Genomic DNA, 16,792 nt, shown 5'->3' with positions numbered 1-16,792 from the left:
GGGGAGCGGGGGGGGGGGGGGGCGGTCCGTGGCAGCTGCGTGACGATACGCGCAGCCGCTGCGACCCGAGCAGTAACAGGTGTCTGCGCTGGTAGGGAGCTACTCCTGAAGTACCAAAGCATCGCTGCTGTGCAATGCTTTTGTACTTCTGAGTGGGGGGGGGGGGGGGCAGGGTCTGACATGCGGGGCGGACTGGCCCTGTGCTGGGCGTCCCCCCACATGTCAGGGAAGCTGATCGTAGATGTGCTAAATTTAGCACATCTACGATCAGGTCTGAGTCACCCCCATTGAGCATGCATGGAAAAAGGGTCATTTAATTCTTATGATTCATTTAATTCTTATGATTCATTTAATTCTTATGATTCAACACGCAGGACAATGCAATTGTTTCCTGGGCAGATAGCAGAAATGTAATTACATGCATCCGTACTGTAACCGCACCTGCGTTTCCAACTTTCTCTGTCTTGTCACAAGAGCGGGCGCATCAGTCAGTGATTTACAAACTTACAATCAAGTCAGGAAATCGAGACATGTTTAAGCAGTTTGCATTTTTATTTCATCAATAGGAAAAACAAAAGCCTTATCAGGTGCAATTACTACACAGCAAAAATAATAGGTTTGAGCAGTCAGCCTGCTTAATTAATAGGTTTGGAGACTCACATTGATCAGCCGACGCTCTCACAGAGCTCTCCCCCTCTCTGTCCTCACATGGAGAATTAAGTAATTGCTTTAGAGATTTGTTACAACGGCTAATGTTCTTGTAAAACCACAATAGGCGGAACATATTCCATTTACAATCCACATTTGTCTGCATGCAACTGTTTCAGTCAAAGCTATATACAGTCAAGATACCGGGAGTTGGGAACCCAACGGTCAGAATCCTATCACATCCCTGAGGTAAGTACAGGGGTTAGGCGCTAGGCGGAGGGTTAGGCTGTGGGGGAAGTTAGGGTTAGGCTGCGGGGGGAAGAGGGGGGTTAGGTTTAGGCTGCAGGATGGGATGCAGGGCCATATCTAGGGTGGAGTGCTGTCGTACAGAGAGCATGTGCCCTGGGGGAATAACCGGCCATCGCCACCACAATCTCGATTTGCTCTGCTCCTTCTCTGGCCTCCGGGGCTCCGGCTCTTAGCACCGGTACACTTACAGCATGGAAGGTGAGGCTTCGCCCCATACATGGTAGGTGTGCTGAGACTGGCCACACCAGCCATTAAAATCGGATATCAAAAGCTGCCTGCAGTACCAGGTAGGAAAATAAGGGACACTACTGTGCGGCGTAATGTGAATAAGGGACACTACTGTGCGGCGTAATGTGAATAAGGGACACTGCTGTGCGGAATAATGTGATTAACGGACACTACTGTGCGGCATAATGTGAATAAGGGACACTACTGTGCGGAATAATGTGATTAACGGACACTACTGTGCGGCGTAATGTGAATAAGGGACACTACTGTGTGGCATAATATGATTAACGGAAACTACTGTGCGGCGTAATGTGAATAAGGGACACTACTGTGCGGCATAATGTGATTAACGGACACTACTGTGCTGCACAATGTGAATAAGGAACACTACTGTGTGGCATAATGTGAATAAGGGACACTACTGTGCGTCATAATGTGATTAACGAACACTACGGTGCGGCGTAATGTGATTTACGGACACTACTGTGCGGCATAATGTGAATAAGGGACACTACTGTGCGGCATAAAGTGATTAATAGACACTACTGTGCGGCATAACGTGATTAACGGACAATACTAAGCAGTATAATGTAAATAAGGGACACTACTGTGCGGCATAATGTGATTAATGGACACTACTGTGCGGTGTAATGAGAATAAGGAACACTACTGTGCAGCATAACGTGATTAAGGGACACTACTGTGCGGTGTAATGTGAATAAGGGACACTACTGTGCGGCATAATATGATTAATGGACACTACTGTGCGGCATAATGTGAATAAGGGACACTTCTGTGCATCATAATGTGAATAAGGGACACTACTGTGTGGCATAATGTGAATAAGGGACACTACTGTGCGGCATAATGTGACTAAGGGACACTACTGTGCGGCATAATGTGATAAATAGACACTACTGTGCCTCTCAGCCTGCAGCCTATCTGTGAGTGGCTGGCAGCATGCTGACTGATGGATGGCTGGAGCTATCCACCAATCAGAGTGCTCACAGCCATTCATTGTGTATGGAAGCCTGTGAAGAGACGAGGCGGGACTGAAGGAGGGGCATGCTATGATTTCTTTAACTGATTCCCATGAATGGGTGGTTAGGGGCCCCAGTGCATTGCTTTGGGCCTATGATGCTGTTACGACGGCCCTGACACTGCACCCATCATAGATGCGTCCCAAACTGTTACCACTTTGTCAAACATCCAATGGTGATGTGAGTGTCCCTTCCCTGTGTACATCCTATGAAGACTCTCTAGCCGCTGGAGGGCTGGGGGTGGTGCGGGCGGATAGTTGCAGAGGGTGCTGTGGGCAGTACGTGTGACTCAGAATCAGGCCACAGGTGAAATTCTCATAGGTCATTTGTACTTGAATACCTAGTCACAGAACAGCTGCTCGTTGACCTTGGTGCTGCACCTCACCAGCCAGGTAACCTTCCTACCATTCATAACCACAACTTCACCCAGATGTCCAGCCCTAATGTCCCTGAGTTCTAATACTATTTCCTGCCCCCAGTGTACTAATGACCCTTCCCCTAGCTCAACTTTGGCACACCATCCCCCCAATCCAATGCCCACCACCCATGCGGCCCAACATCTGCTTTCTGCTGCCCTGTAGCGTCTGATAAATGGCAGCAGGAGAGCGGTGAGAAGAGGACACAGCAGGGAGGACAGTGCGGCCGGAGATGTTTCAATGCATTTTTTTATTTATAGTTTTTCCGGCAGAATCCATGGATGGGAAGAGTTTTGGCAAAGTATCTGCCCAGTCGATGTGGCGAAAAATGTTGGCTGGATCAGAACTCATGTATTGTTATCTGTTGGGTCCTACAAAATATAAATGAAAGAAAAATGGTTTGCTGCTTATCAAGTGATCTCCCTTCGCTAACACTGGAGATCTCTGCAATCTGGTGATGAGATAGTTAATAGTAGAATTATGCCACAAAAATATGTCAGCTTAACCTCTGTACATATAACGATGCTATATTTGTCCTGAAAGTATTATTGCTATACTCTCATGCAGTACAATGCCGCGATTATTACACGCATGCTTTTAAGCAAAAACGTCTCTTCCCATTCAGTGATTTGGTAAATAAATAGAGGACAAATGTACAACGCACAACAGAGAGATGTTTTTTCTTTTTTCTTTTAAAAAGGCATTTTATCATCTACTGTTAGACGGGTAAATATACCCATATTATAAGTCAGGTTTATTTTCTGTTGAAGTTGTGATAAGTTCCCAGTAAAATGTTCAGAGGTCATTTATAATGCACAGAGAACTTTATGTAAGTGTGTACGTGTGTTTGAAGAAATAGAATATGATTAGGAGCTGCCACAATGACTGATGTGCCAAGATATAATGAAATATCAGTCATAGGGCGGGATGTAATAAAAGTCTGGTGTGTGGGATGTTTTTTTTGAAAGGGTCAATCATGTACAAGGAACGGTTTCACCTTGTACATGATTGGCTTCCCACACGGCCAACGAACTCGGACTTGATTACATCCCAGTCCTAGTTTCCAGAGGGACAGAGTCTCCGAATGGCCAGATTTCTCATGACGATTGCTTGAATGAGTTACACTGTCTGGAAGGCACTTGTTTCCCCCAGGAAGCATATAGCCTGATTCTGAGTTGGAAGCATCTGCGAAAAGTCGTCTTTGAGTTACTGCCCAGAAACGCCCATTTCACGGATAACATAGTCCGCCAAAAGACGGGTCCACCTGTCCGCTCTGTCCAACTCAGTCTGCGTGCCCATGTGTTGTGTGCAGATATCCGTAGATCTGTCTGCATTTGCGCATGCGTCCAACTCAGAATCAAGCCCGCATCATGTTCTGAACGCTGAACTTCCAGTGGAAAGTTCCTCTAATATAATCCATATCATTTAATCAACAAAGTCCATAAAATGCAGTAAGCAAAATTCTGCTGTCCTACAGAGCTGACATTCGTCTAACCATCTCACAGATCACAAAGACTTTACTCAAACAGGCGTCTTAGAAAAGACTTCTTCGCTGGTGACATTCGGCTGACAGATGATTTTCGACCTACTCGCTTTGTTGATGGTTTCATAACGGGGGTCATCTTTTTAGGAGTTTGCAGACCCCTCTCCAATTTAACATGGTCATTGCAGAAATATTTGACATTGTTTTCAGACAGGTAAATCAGCATGCTTTCTGACAAGTCCATACATTGGGCATGGACCCAGTGTCCTGCTTCGCTGGAGCAGTAGATCATGGCTGGCTTGTTTAGCTCCGTGGAATAATAAGGAACCCAGGTGTTCATATCCAGATTGCAGCCAACGCAGCACATGATCCAGTATCCAGTTACTGACTCATCCTCTTCATCATCTTCGTTATAAGTGTCTTCATCGAAAAAGTTCCCATCTTCATTGAACATGAGCTCTTCCGAGTCTTCAAGGGGCATGGAGTCCTCTTGCTCTTCAAGCGATCCTTGGCTGCAGGACTGCATCTGACTCTCCTCTCCTCCAAGATTCAGTACGTAAAAAAAGTAGCTGCTCTCTGAATTATGGTTCTTATTGTCTCCTGGGATTCCAATGAGTATGGCACCTTGACCCATATCTGCCCCAAACCATGTCTTGCTATGCTTAATTTCCCCTGTCCAGTCAGGAGTCTCCAGGTTTTGGATGTCAATGGTGTCATTACTTATGGAAACTCGGTTACAAAGCATCCTCTTCTGGCTGTCAGACTCATATCCACCAACAATCAGGAACTCATCTGGGCAGGTATGAGTTACAATAGCACTCGAAAAAGATATGTTGCTTTGCAGAACTGTGCAAGTTATAGCTGGACTTCCGAGTAGGAGTTCTACTTTAATCTTGTAGATGTTTGGGGACCTAAAGTCATTTTCAATTGAATGGCCACCCATTACATAGACTGTATCGTTTTTGGATATTGACACATGAAAGGAAAGACCATCTTGGATTTCTTTGATAGTGTACATGTTAGAGCAGCCAAACTGAAGATCGATAAGATAGATGTATGGTTGACTATCAATTACACTATTCCATTTTTCTGTAGTCCTTTGGTTCAGTGACACATAGCAACGGCCACCAAATAGCACCACTGCAGTTTTGCCCCTGCTGTGAACCACGTTCATTGAATGACCATATCTTGCTTCTGGAATGTCCCCCACTAAATCTTTTTCTACACAGCAGAGTGTCCTCTTGTTGACCGAAGATGCCATGGACATGATGTATAGCTTCTGAGATATCTCATTGTTTGGAGTCTTCCCTCCATGGACGAGGTACTGGTTGACTTCACCTCCCATAGTATCTGAGAGGCCAGTGACAGCTGGGTATCTCAATGGCGGTAGGTAGCAAGAATCATTGGTGAATGTGGTGGGACGAAGCTTCATCTCATTCTTTTTCAAATCCACGAGGAACACGCCTGTGGGGCAGGAGCGTTTTGGCCAGCCTTTCTGCCCGAAGAAAATTACATGACTGCCAAACCGAAACAGGGAAAATCCTGGCTGGATGAGAGATGTATTACTCAAAGGCTCTATTGTCTGAAGGGTCATCACACCTGTGGATAACAGAATAGGGAGTGTCATTACACTTCATCTTAATCATCATCCTAATCACAACCGCCCTCATCACCATTCCCAACACTATCACCAATGTCATTGTCACCATCATCATATTTGTCATCACCATCACCCTTGACAACTACCAATGTAACCATACAGCATATGCAGATGTTGTCGTAACTACACTGTGCAGGCCTGATCCTTGTTGGTAATGTGTTGGAAGCCCTGGTAATGGGTTGTGTCCCCCCCACCCCCCCTGACTCTACACAAGGTAACAAGCACTTTGAGGGGGCACCTACAGGGGGCTGTGTTAGGACTTCAAGGGCATGCACTCTGAGTAGGAGGCCTATTTGCAATCTACGTGCCACCTTCCAGAAGAAATTGCACTTGTGCTAAAGACCCCAGCACAATGGTCATTTTTTCAGAAACATGGTGACAGCTCCATATTTCCAGAGAAGGAAGGGGCAAATAGCGGCCACAAGGTAAGTAAATACAGTGGGTGCAGGGAGTGGGCCCTTACCCAGGGGCCCCTGTGCAACATACATTTTGCACTGGCCATGTCTCCTGTGGTGATACAAATCCATGACAGTAATAAATAATATAGGGGGTCATTCCGAGTTGTTCGCTCGTTATTTTTTTCTCGCAACGGAGCGATTAGTCGCTAATGCGCATGCGCAATGTTCGCACTGCGACTGCGCCAAGTAAATTTGCTATGCAGTTAGGAATTTTACTCACGGCATTACGAGTTTTTTTCTTCGTTCTGGTGATCGGAGTGTGATTGACAGGAAGTGGGTGTTTCTGGGCAGAAACTGGCCGTTTTATGGGTGTGTGTGAAAAAACGCTACCGTTTCTGGGAAAAACGCGGGAGTGGCTGGAGAAACGGAGGAGTGTCTGGCCGAACGCTGGGTGTGTTTGTGACGTCAAACCAGGAACGACAAGCACTGAACTGATCGCACTGGCAGAGTAAGTCTCGAGCTACTCAGAAACTGCACAGAGAAGTCTTTTCGCAATTTTGCGAATCTTTCGTTCGCAATTTTGATAAGCTAAGATTCACTCCCAGAGGGCGGCGGCTTAGCGTGTGCAAAGCTGCTAAAAGCGGCTTGCGAGCGGACAACTCGGAATGACCCCCATAATGCCTATAACTTGCCTAGAATGTAATGAATCCGCCATCTGGAATATAAAAAATTTGCGATCTCTCCAGGCTCAGAATAAACATTGTGCGGGCGTGCCCAGGCCTGGTGAAACGCTTGTATATAAACTACAATTACTTACTGGCTGCCTCTATTTTATCCTTATGGAACATCTAACTTTCTTGTCTGTCCTTAAATAACCTCTCTCCTACAGGCTATCCATCTCCATAACAGATGCTAAATAATAAATGCATACACTCTCTGTACAAATTTCCTCTAAAATACACTGTACATTTATGCACCGTTACACCGCCCCAGGTAAACTAATCTCTGGACAAACATGTATTTTTTAAAGTCAAAATATTACAGACTGATGGGAAGAAAATCCACACATTTTAGAACATTTTGTGCTGCTGGCGTCCTTAAGCCGCAATTGCATTCCTCCAAAGATATTACTTCTTTCAGAGAGAGTCGCTTTTGTTAAAGCAAATTCTTCTGCACGCCAGTCTCTCTGTATTACTGATCAGTGATGTAGTGCTGTGTACAGGATCCAGGACAATTTAGTGTATTGGGTCTGTCGGACAGCACCCGTGCTCTAGTTCTCATCGGCCCTTATAAAACATTCCCTCTTGGCGGTGGGTGGGTGAGCTATAAACAGTGCAGCTAGGATTACTTGGGGGCATGGCCAAGTGTGTGTGGATGTGGGTATACCTTGATGTGAATGCTGGGCCAGCCATGTAAATGCTAAAGGGATTTTGGGGACGATTTAGACCTTTGTACGCTGATGTGCAAAAATCGCTAAGAAGCGATTTCTGCACCTCTGCAGATGCGCGTACACCGGTAGCTGCATGTGCAAGGTCCTAAACTGCATTCTCTTCAGAACGCAGTTTAAGAGCTGGAGGGGGGTGGGAACGGGGAGTCGACGTCGTGTCTTGCGGGTGTCGATGCTCCATTTTAGGACAGCGCTCCAGACAACGTAGATGTGTTCGGACCACTTGCGGGGCGGGCTGCAGCGGCTGTGTGATGTCACACACAGCCGCTGCGACCCTTAGCATGGCGGGTAGCCATCTGCCTTCGCAGCTAGGCTCCGCATGGCAAAGGGCTACTCCAAACATGCAAAAGTATCGACGCCGTACGATGCTCTTGCAATTCTGCGGGGGTCGTGTCTTGCGGGTGTCGATGCTCCATTTTAGGACAGCGCTCCAGACAACGTAGATGTGTTCGGACCACTTGCGGGGCGGGCTGCAGCGGCTGTGTGATGTCACACACAGCCGCTGCGACCCTTAGCATGGCGGGTAGCTATCTGCCTTCGCAGCTAGGCTCCGCATGGCAAAGGGCTACTCCAAACATGCAAAAGTATCGACGCCGTACGATGCTCTTGCAATTCTGCGGGGGGGAAAAGGGGGGGTGGTGCTGGATCCGGCATGTGGAGCGGACTTGCCCTGCGCTGGCGATACTTCTGCATGTAAAAGAAATTGATCGTAGTTGTGCGTTTTCTCGCACATCTACGACCAAGGGGGACATTCAATTAGCCTCCGAAGAAACATCGGGAGTAAAAACTCCCGGTGTAGCTTCGAGTTTTGCGGTCGGCCTATTCGATTTGACCGGATGTTAAAAAGTGAATTTTCACCCGAAAATACACAGGTTCAGTGAAACCTGTGTGTTTTTGGATGAAAATGGGGATGTTATCGGGGATTTTGCTTCGTCTGCCGGAGCCAGGTGAAACAAAATCCCTGATAAGCCACTGCACACGCTGGCTTATCGGGCTGATTAGATAGCCCCACCGGCGAGACTTTTACACCCGCAGTCGTTGCAGGTAATTGAATATCCCCCCAAGTCTGAATTAGGCCCATGGCCCCACCATCTTGGGTATGCAGTTGTGCCTCATTGGCAGCCTCGGGGCTCAGTACCCCCTCCCTCATTCAGTGCCCATTGGCTGTAAACTACAGTGATTGACTCGTCTCAGCTGAACACATTTCTTGCATTAAATGTAAACTAAAGTCATTATTCATTCCTCTGTACTGCAACAGTGGATATTAATGTTCCTTATTGTTTTGTTATGAATGTAGTGTAAGGGTTCGTACACAGTGGTGTTTATTACATGCATTTTACTTAGCACATATAAATGAGCAGACGCTAGTAGGAACTGGTGTTTGTTCCAGTATGTCTGGCATTGAGGCAGCATTTTTGATGAAAGCCACTTGAAACATGTTTAGAATTTACCACATGTAAGCGCATCGTGATGGCTGCGGTGATCCCTGAGCAGTATTGAAATTACATCTCAGAATCACATGTAATATATTTTATAACTATAGTAGTGAGTACAATATCGCTATAGATCAAGTGACCGCATATCACAATAAATGTGACGCTAAAAATAATCCTATTGGCTGCTGGTATGTATACTGTATGTCAGTCATCCTCTGCCCATTGTGAGGCAAAACTGATCTGGGACGCGAGTCGGCGCAGGACATGTAGAATTCATCATCGTGTGGTCAGATTAGTCAGTGGTAACGTCCCTAGATTCATTGTACGCGGCCTATTGATTATCAGCCATGGGCCCATAACACCAGTGGTAACGTCCCTAGATTCATTGTACGCGGCCTATTGATTATCAGCCATGGGCCCATAACACCAGGAAATGCTAGTTTCTGCATGTTTTTAGTAACGGGCCCATTCATTATTAGGGGCCCGGTGCGGCCGCCTGATACACAGCAAACTCTGAAGACTGAAAGTTTTCGTAGTTTGCATGCAGAAACCAACTTCATCTTCCCGCCGGTGGGGTGGTGGGACAGTGCCCAAAAAGCGGGCCTGTCGGGGAACATGTGCTAGGTGCAAACGCTCTGCCTGAAGCAGGTTTCCCTGCCCCGCATGCACGATTCAGAATAGCACAGAAGTCTAGCTACACGCCACGGAACAGCTCTGTGCGACTGTATTTTCGCAGAGCATTTCCCGCCCTGAAACGCCTTGTTCACAGAAAGATGGATTTGGCAAATATCCATGCGACTCAGAATAGGAAGGATATATATATATATATATATATATATATATACATGGATAGGGGGGAGTTATTGCGCCACTTGTGTTTGACAATTATTAAGAATAAGAAATAACATATAACATAAAAAGTGAAGTTTAAAATAGACACTCCCTAAAAATTCAAAAGGGTGTCAGCTGACCCCCAGACAGGGATGGTAGTTCCCTGCGATATAAGAGAATGTATAAAAAAGGGGGGAGGGGGGAATATAGCGACCAACGGTGTCTTTAAAAACTCACAATGAAGGTAAAAAATATAAATACAATTTATTCACATAAAATAAAGTTTTCACATAAGGTTTTACACATAAAAATATCTTAATAACAGGTCTCTTTAAAAAATGGGATAAAAACAATTTACACAATTCTAAGTATATTACCCGTTAAAAATAGATAAGAAGATTATAACTTAACTGGGTATAAGGTCACTGCCAGGTTGCCCAACGCGTTTCGTCATACAGACTTCATCAAGGGGTGTTAGCAGAGTGGGACCAAGCTTCTATTTATACCAGTAGTGATCTAGTGGTAATTATGACATCACTTCCTGTGGTTTGCACATGGTGTTGCCAAACAGACTGTAATCTACTAGTTTGTGATCTTATATAATATGATCGGATGCTATATAACAGTACAGTGTATAATATATACTTTAAAAATAACTTTGGAGCAAGAGAGGTCTAGAAAAAGTCATTTTAAGAAGCGCTGGCGGCTTTTCCGCCACACTTCCGGTATTCTGACGTCGCGTCACTTCCGCCCCACTTCCGGAGACGCGACCACGCATGCGCCCGTAGTTTTAGCAGATTCAGTTCTTCCTAGAGGCCAGGAGTATTCACATAAAGAGCTCCATTGGCGGCCATCTTTGTGTGGTTTTTCATATGGGTATTTCATGCTGCGGCCATGTTAATGGAGGTCAAAATCAGGGATATTATCATATTGATCCTCCGTGAACCATGTAAACAGAAAAAAAGGGAAAAAAAGAAGTTTAATTAATAGGTGATTAGAAGCAATTTAGTCACCATAATAACAGTTCCTAGATAGGTTTATCATATATATAAATAAGATGCTTCATCAATAAAGTGCGCTGACGTGCAGATATATAAAATATATATAAATATAGATAATATTATTAAAACAGATAATATTAATAGAACTAAATGTAAATAGGGTTACTTGTAGTGCTTAATGTAATTAGTGATAAGGTGCAGACAGTATGATCAAGTTTAGAAGTGCAGAAATAAAAAAGGGCTAGTGATAGGTTCATATATGTGTAGTTGTAACAATGACTAGCTCATGTAGGCTTTTATTATATAGTTTTTTATTTACAGTACCTGATATTCCCAGATGGTCTCCCTAGTCTGGTACTGATCAGGCCCGACACTGCTTCGCTTCCAAGATCGGGCGAGATTGGGCATTTCCAGTGTGGTTTGACTGTAATAATTACTTACCATACATGTGTCATATTACAAATAGAATCATAATATTAGTATAATCATATATCAGAGGTGGGGTGGGGGTGGGGGGGAGGGGTGGGGGGTGGGGGGGGGTTGAGTGGGAGGAGGGGGGTTTGGGGAAGGGAGGCAGTGGCAATGGAATTGGAAGTGGGGGAGGAGGAGGATATAAGTTTAGGAGGTGATATTGGATACGGATATCTATGTCATGGTGGATGAAGAACAGGGGGTTGGATTCCAACCGTAATGATGGCACCAGAAAATTCACAGGAACGGAGCGATTTCATAATAGTCATTGAACCCCTTCGGATGGAGTGTCTGCAATTGGAAAATCCAATACATTTCTCTGCGTGAAAGTTTATTTGCCAGGTCGCCGCCTCTTTCTCCCAACTTCACTAGTTCAATTGCCTTGAAAGTCAAGGCCTCCGGATTGGAGTTGTGTGCCATCTTGAAATGTTTGGATACAGCGTGATTCTCCATTTGATTTTTTATATTGCGGATGTGTTCTTGAATCCTTATTTTTAACGGTCTCTTTGTCTTTCCCACATATTGTTTTCCACACTCGCATTCCAATAGATAAATAACTGATTGGGTATTGCAGTTTATAAAGTCTTTGATTTTGTACACTTCCTTTTTCTCCATGTCTGTGAATGTTTTCCTCACTGGATGTAGGTACCTGCAGATGTTACATCGGCCACATTTAAAGGATCCAGTGCATTTCGGCAATCGTGTACTTTCTTCAGGTTCCTTTCGTAGCATGCTTGGTGCTAGAACATCTTTAAGATTCTTAGATTTTCTGAAGATGATCTCGGGGCGAGGAGGCAAGAATTCTTTAAGGACCGGGTCCATTAATAGGATACCCCAATGTTTACTAAGTGAGTCTTTGATGGATTTCTCATGGCGATTGTATGTTGTAATGAATGAAACGGAATCTTTTTTCATTTCTTTAGGCTTGTATTCTAGTAATGTTGATCTCTCCAGTGCCTTTGCTTTAGTGGCTGCTTCTTCCAAGATATTGATTGGATATTCTTTATCGTCAAATCTGCTTTTGTACTTCTCAATTTGGGCTTCGCATTCTCCCTGGTTGCTGCAATTTCTCTTTATTCTGTTAAATTGGGAGAAGGGGATGTTGTTTTTCCATTTCTTTAAATGATTACTTTTGTAGTGAAGGTAACTATTTGTGTCAACTGGCTTGATGAAGTTCTTGGTTTCAATTCTTCCATCCCTCCCCTCTAGAATCAGATCGAGGAATTCAATGGATTCTTTATTGATCTTTGATGTAAAAACAAGATTTAGCTCGTTTTTACTCAGGAATTCAACAAATTTGTAAAACCTTTCTTCTGAGCCATCCCAGATAATTAAAATGTCATCTATGTAGCGACGGTAAAAAATCAGATGGTTCTTAAAATCATGGTTACCATAGATAAAATTCTTCTCCCAACTGCCCATAAAAAGATTTGCGAAGCTCGGTGCAAAAATCGTCCCCATAGCGGTCCCGCATCGCTGTAGATAAAAGTGGTCTAAAAATTTAAAATAGTTGTGCTGAAGAATAAAAAACATAACATCACAGATAAAATCTTTGTGAGTAGCTGTTAATGAGGTATCAGTTTCCACGAATTCTCTGCATGCAGTTACTCCTTTTTCGTGGTTTATGCAGGTGTATAATGACTGGACATCTATTGTCGCCCACCTAAACGTGTTTTTCCATTCAAGGTCTTTTAAGGAGTTCAACACAGCGGTAGTGTCCTTCAGGTATGATGGTAGCTCTTTCACATAAGGTTTGAGGAAAACATCTACATATTCCGATAAATTTGATGTAAGTGAATCAATACCCGCCACAATAGGTCTTCCGGGCGGGTTTTCCAAGTTTTTGTGGATTTTGGGCAAGAAATAAAAAATAGGGGTAATGGGGTCAGATTTCATCAGAAATTGGAACTCTTCCTTAGTAATGACGTCTGTGCGTAGACCTCGCACCAAAAGTATTCTTAATTCATCAACAAAAATATTTTTGGGATCACTAGATAATTTAATGTATGATGCCTCATCTTCAAGTAGTCTCTGTGCCTCGTTGATGTATTTCTTGCGGTCCATGATAACCAAACCCCCCCCTTTGTCAGCTTGTTTTATCACGATTTCTTGATTCTTCTGCAGTTTCTTGAGAGCTTCTTTTTCTCGGTTTGTGATGTTCCTCTCTTTAATTGTGTCCAAGTTGGTTTCACATAGATCCTTTTTTACCATCTCATAAAAAATATTCACATTGCTTCCTTTTGACTCAAGCGGATAAAATTTTGAGGTTGGTTTTAGACCTGACTTTGATTGATTTTCATAGTTACTAATAACAGCATCCTCTTTCCTTAGAAAATGTCTTTTTAATGTTAGTTTTCTAATGAATTTATTTAGATCAATGAAAGTTTCAAATTTGTTAAGACCCCCCGTGGGTGCGAAAGTAAGACCTTTATTGAGTAAGGATAATTCTGGTTTCGACAGTGTATGTTGTGAGAGATTAAAGATTCCTTTTTCCTTTGTGTCCATCAGTTTAATGCTCTTTTCTTGTTTTCTCTCCCTCCTACTGCCCCGTTTTCCTCTTCTTCTGTATATCTTCTTTTGAGAGGTGATGCGAGGCGTATGTCTTCCTTCAGGGAGTTTCTTGGGGCTTCTTTTGGTCTTGTTCCTGTTCTTTGGGCCAAAAACGTCTGGTCATTATTGGAGTTTAATCTTTGTAGTGTTGTGAATCTGTTCTGCATCCTTAGGGTAGGAGATGGTGTGTTTACTTCTAGGTTTCGTGATGGTTTCCCTTTAACTGGTACTGTTTTCCAATACTGTCTGTCTGTTCGATTGGATTGTTGATTGATGGTTCCAAACCTGCTCCAATGTTTTACTTTTCCCTGTTCATAGTCTGTTTTGTCCCTGAGAAACTTTTTATCCTTGTTCTTTGTGACCTCTTCTTCAATGTGTTCCATTTTCCTATTAAGAACCTTTTCATTAATTTTGTAGTCCTCTTTATCTTTAAAAGGTTCAAGTTCTGTTTCTTTGCACTTGATATTCTTCTCCAATTCTAGGAGGGAGTTCTTCTTTTCCTCAATCAAAAGCTTCATTAGGTCAATGGAACAATTGTGCAATGTTTTATCCCATTTTTCTAAAAAGGCTGCATCAAGGTTGCCGAATGTAGGTTGTTTTAGGAGTCTAAGCCCCCTAGGAATTCTATTAACCGTAATATAATGTTCTAAGCCCTTAATATCCCACCATGTTTTTACTTCTTTGGTGAGGAGTCTTTCAATACCCCAAAATAGATCATCCAAGTCACATGGTGGGAGGGTTTCATTAGATTGCTCTTTTTCATTAAATATTTTTTGGCACCAATTTTGTCGTTTGGTTGCCCGGTCTGAGTTTCTCCACATTTCTAGATAATATTGTAACACACCAGGCCGCAATAAAAAATAGTTACCAGAAGATAAATGGATAGGGGGGAGTTATTGCGCCACTTGTGTTTGACAATTATTAAGAATAAGAAATAACATATAACATAAAAAGTGAAGTTTAAAATAGACACTCCCTAAAAATTCAAAAGGGTGTCAGCTGACCCCCAGACAGGGATGGTAGTTCCCTGCGATATAAGAGAATGTATAAAAAAGGGGGGAGGGGGGAATATAGCGACCAACGGTGTCTTTAAAAACTCACAATGAAGGTAAAAAATATAAATACAATTTATTCACATAAAATAAAGTTTTCACATAAGGTTTTACACATAAAAATATCTTAATAACAGGTCTCTTTAAGAAATGGGATAAAAACAATTTACACAATTCTAAGTATATTACCCGTTAAAAATAGATAAGAAGATTATAACTTAACTGGGTATAAGGTCACTGCCAGGTTGCCCAACGCGTTTCGTCATACAGACTTCATCAAGGGGTGTTAGCAGAGTGGGACCAAGCTTCTATTTATACCAGTAGTGATCTAGTGGTAATTATGACATCACTTCCTGTGGTTTGCACATGGTGTTGCCAAACAGACTGTAATCTACTAGTTTGTGATCTTATATAATATGATCGGATGCTATATAACAGTACAGTGTATAATATATACTTTAAAAATAACTTTGGAGCAAGAGAGGTCTAGAAAAAGTCATTTTAAGAAGCGCTGGCGGCTTTTCCGCCACACTTCCGGTATTCTGACGTCGCGTCACTTCCGCCCCACTTCCGGAGACGCGACCACGCATGCGCCCGTAGTTTTAGCAGATTCAGTTCTTCCTAGAGGCCAGGAGTATTCACATAAAGAGCTCCATTGGCGGCCATCTTTGTGTGGTTTTTCATATGGGTATTTCATGCTGCGGCCATGTTAATGGAGGTCAAAATCAGGGATATTATCATATTGATCCTCCGTGAACCATGTAAACAGAAAAAAAGGGAAAAAAAGAAGTTTAATTAATAGGTGATTAGAAGCAATTTAGTCACCATAATAACAGTTCCTAGATAGGTTTATCATATATATAAATAAGATGCTTCATCAATAAAGTGCGCTGACGTGCAGATATATAAAATATATATAAATATAGATAATATTATTAAAACAGATAATATTAATAGAACTAAATGTAAATAGGGTTACTTGTAGTGCTTAATGTAATTAGTGATAAGGTGCAGACAGTATGATCAAGTTTAGAAGTGCAGAAATAAAAAAGGGCTAGTGATAGGTTCATATATGTGTAGTTGTAACAATGACTAGCTCATGTAGGCTTTTATTATATAGTTTTTTATTTACAGTACCTGATATTCCCAGATGGTCTCCCTAGTCTGGTACTGATCAGGCCCGACACTGCTTCGCTTCCAAGATCGGGCGAGATTGGGCATTTCCAGTGTGGTTTGACTGTAATAATTACTTACCATACATGTGTCATATTACAAATAGAATCATAATATTAGTATAATCATATATCAGAGGTGGGGTGGGGGTGGGGTGGGGGTGGGGGGGAGGGGTGGGGGGTGAGTGGGGGGGGTGAGTGGGAGGAGGGGGGGTAGGGAAGGGAGGCAGTGGCAATGGAATTGGAAGTGGGGGAGGAGGAGGATATAAGTTTAGGAGGTGATATTGGATACGGATATCTATGTCATGGTGGATGAAGAACAGGGGGTTGGATTCCAACCGTAATGATGGCACCAGAAAATTCACAGGAACGGAGCGATTTCATAATAGTCATTGAACCCCTTCGGATGGAGTGTCTGCAATTGGAAAATCCAATACATTTCTCTGCGTGAAAGTTTATTTGCCAGGTCGCCGCCTCTTTCTCCCAACTTCACTAGTTCAATTGCCTTGAAAGTCAAGGCCTCCGGATTGGAGTTGTGTGCCATCTTGAAATGTTTGGATACAGCGTGATTCTCCATTTGATTTTTTATATTGCGGATGTGTTCTTGAATCCTTATTTTTAACGGTCTCTTTGTCTTTCCCACATATTGT

General features: G+C 43.2%; 1 protein-coding gene and 2 pseudogenes across 1 annotated transcript; all 3 read right to left on the bottom strand.

Annotated features, from left to right (window-relative positions):
* Nucleotides 1-533: 533 nt before the first annotated feature.
* On the bottom strand, nt 534-5,720 carry RAG2 (recombination activating 2). The gene has a single exon (XM_063946283.1). The coding sequence runs from the start codon at nt 5,716-5,718 to the stop codon at nt 4,159-4,161; it is 1,560 nt and encodes a 519-aa protein (XP_063802353.1). The 5' UTR covers nt 5,719-5,720; the 3' UTR covers nt 534-4,158.
* A 5,489-nt stretch (nt 5,721-11,209) lies between these two features.
* On the bottom strand, nt 11,210-11,329 carry LOC134971252 (5S ribosomal RNA; annotated as a pseudogene).
* Nucleotides 11,330-16,095: 4,766 nt separating this feature from the next.
* Nucleotides 16,096-16,215, bottom strand: LOC134971251 (5S ribosomal RNA; annotated as a pseudogene).
* Nucleotides 16,216-16,792: the final 577 nt, after the last annotated feature.

The sequence above is a fragment of the Pseudophryne corroboree genome, chromosome 11 (assembly GCF_028390025.1).
Source record: "Pseudophryne corroboree isolate aPseCor3 chromosome 11, aPseCor3.hap2, whole genome shotgun sequence".
In the NCBI taxonomy this organism is placed as follows: Eukaryota; Metazoa; Chordata; class Amphibia; order Anura; family Myobatrachidae; genus Pseudophryne; species Pseudophryne corroboree.
The sequence above is the reverse complement of the archived record's forward strand: the minus strand, read 5'-3'. Positions and strand labels throughout refer to the sequence as shown.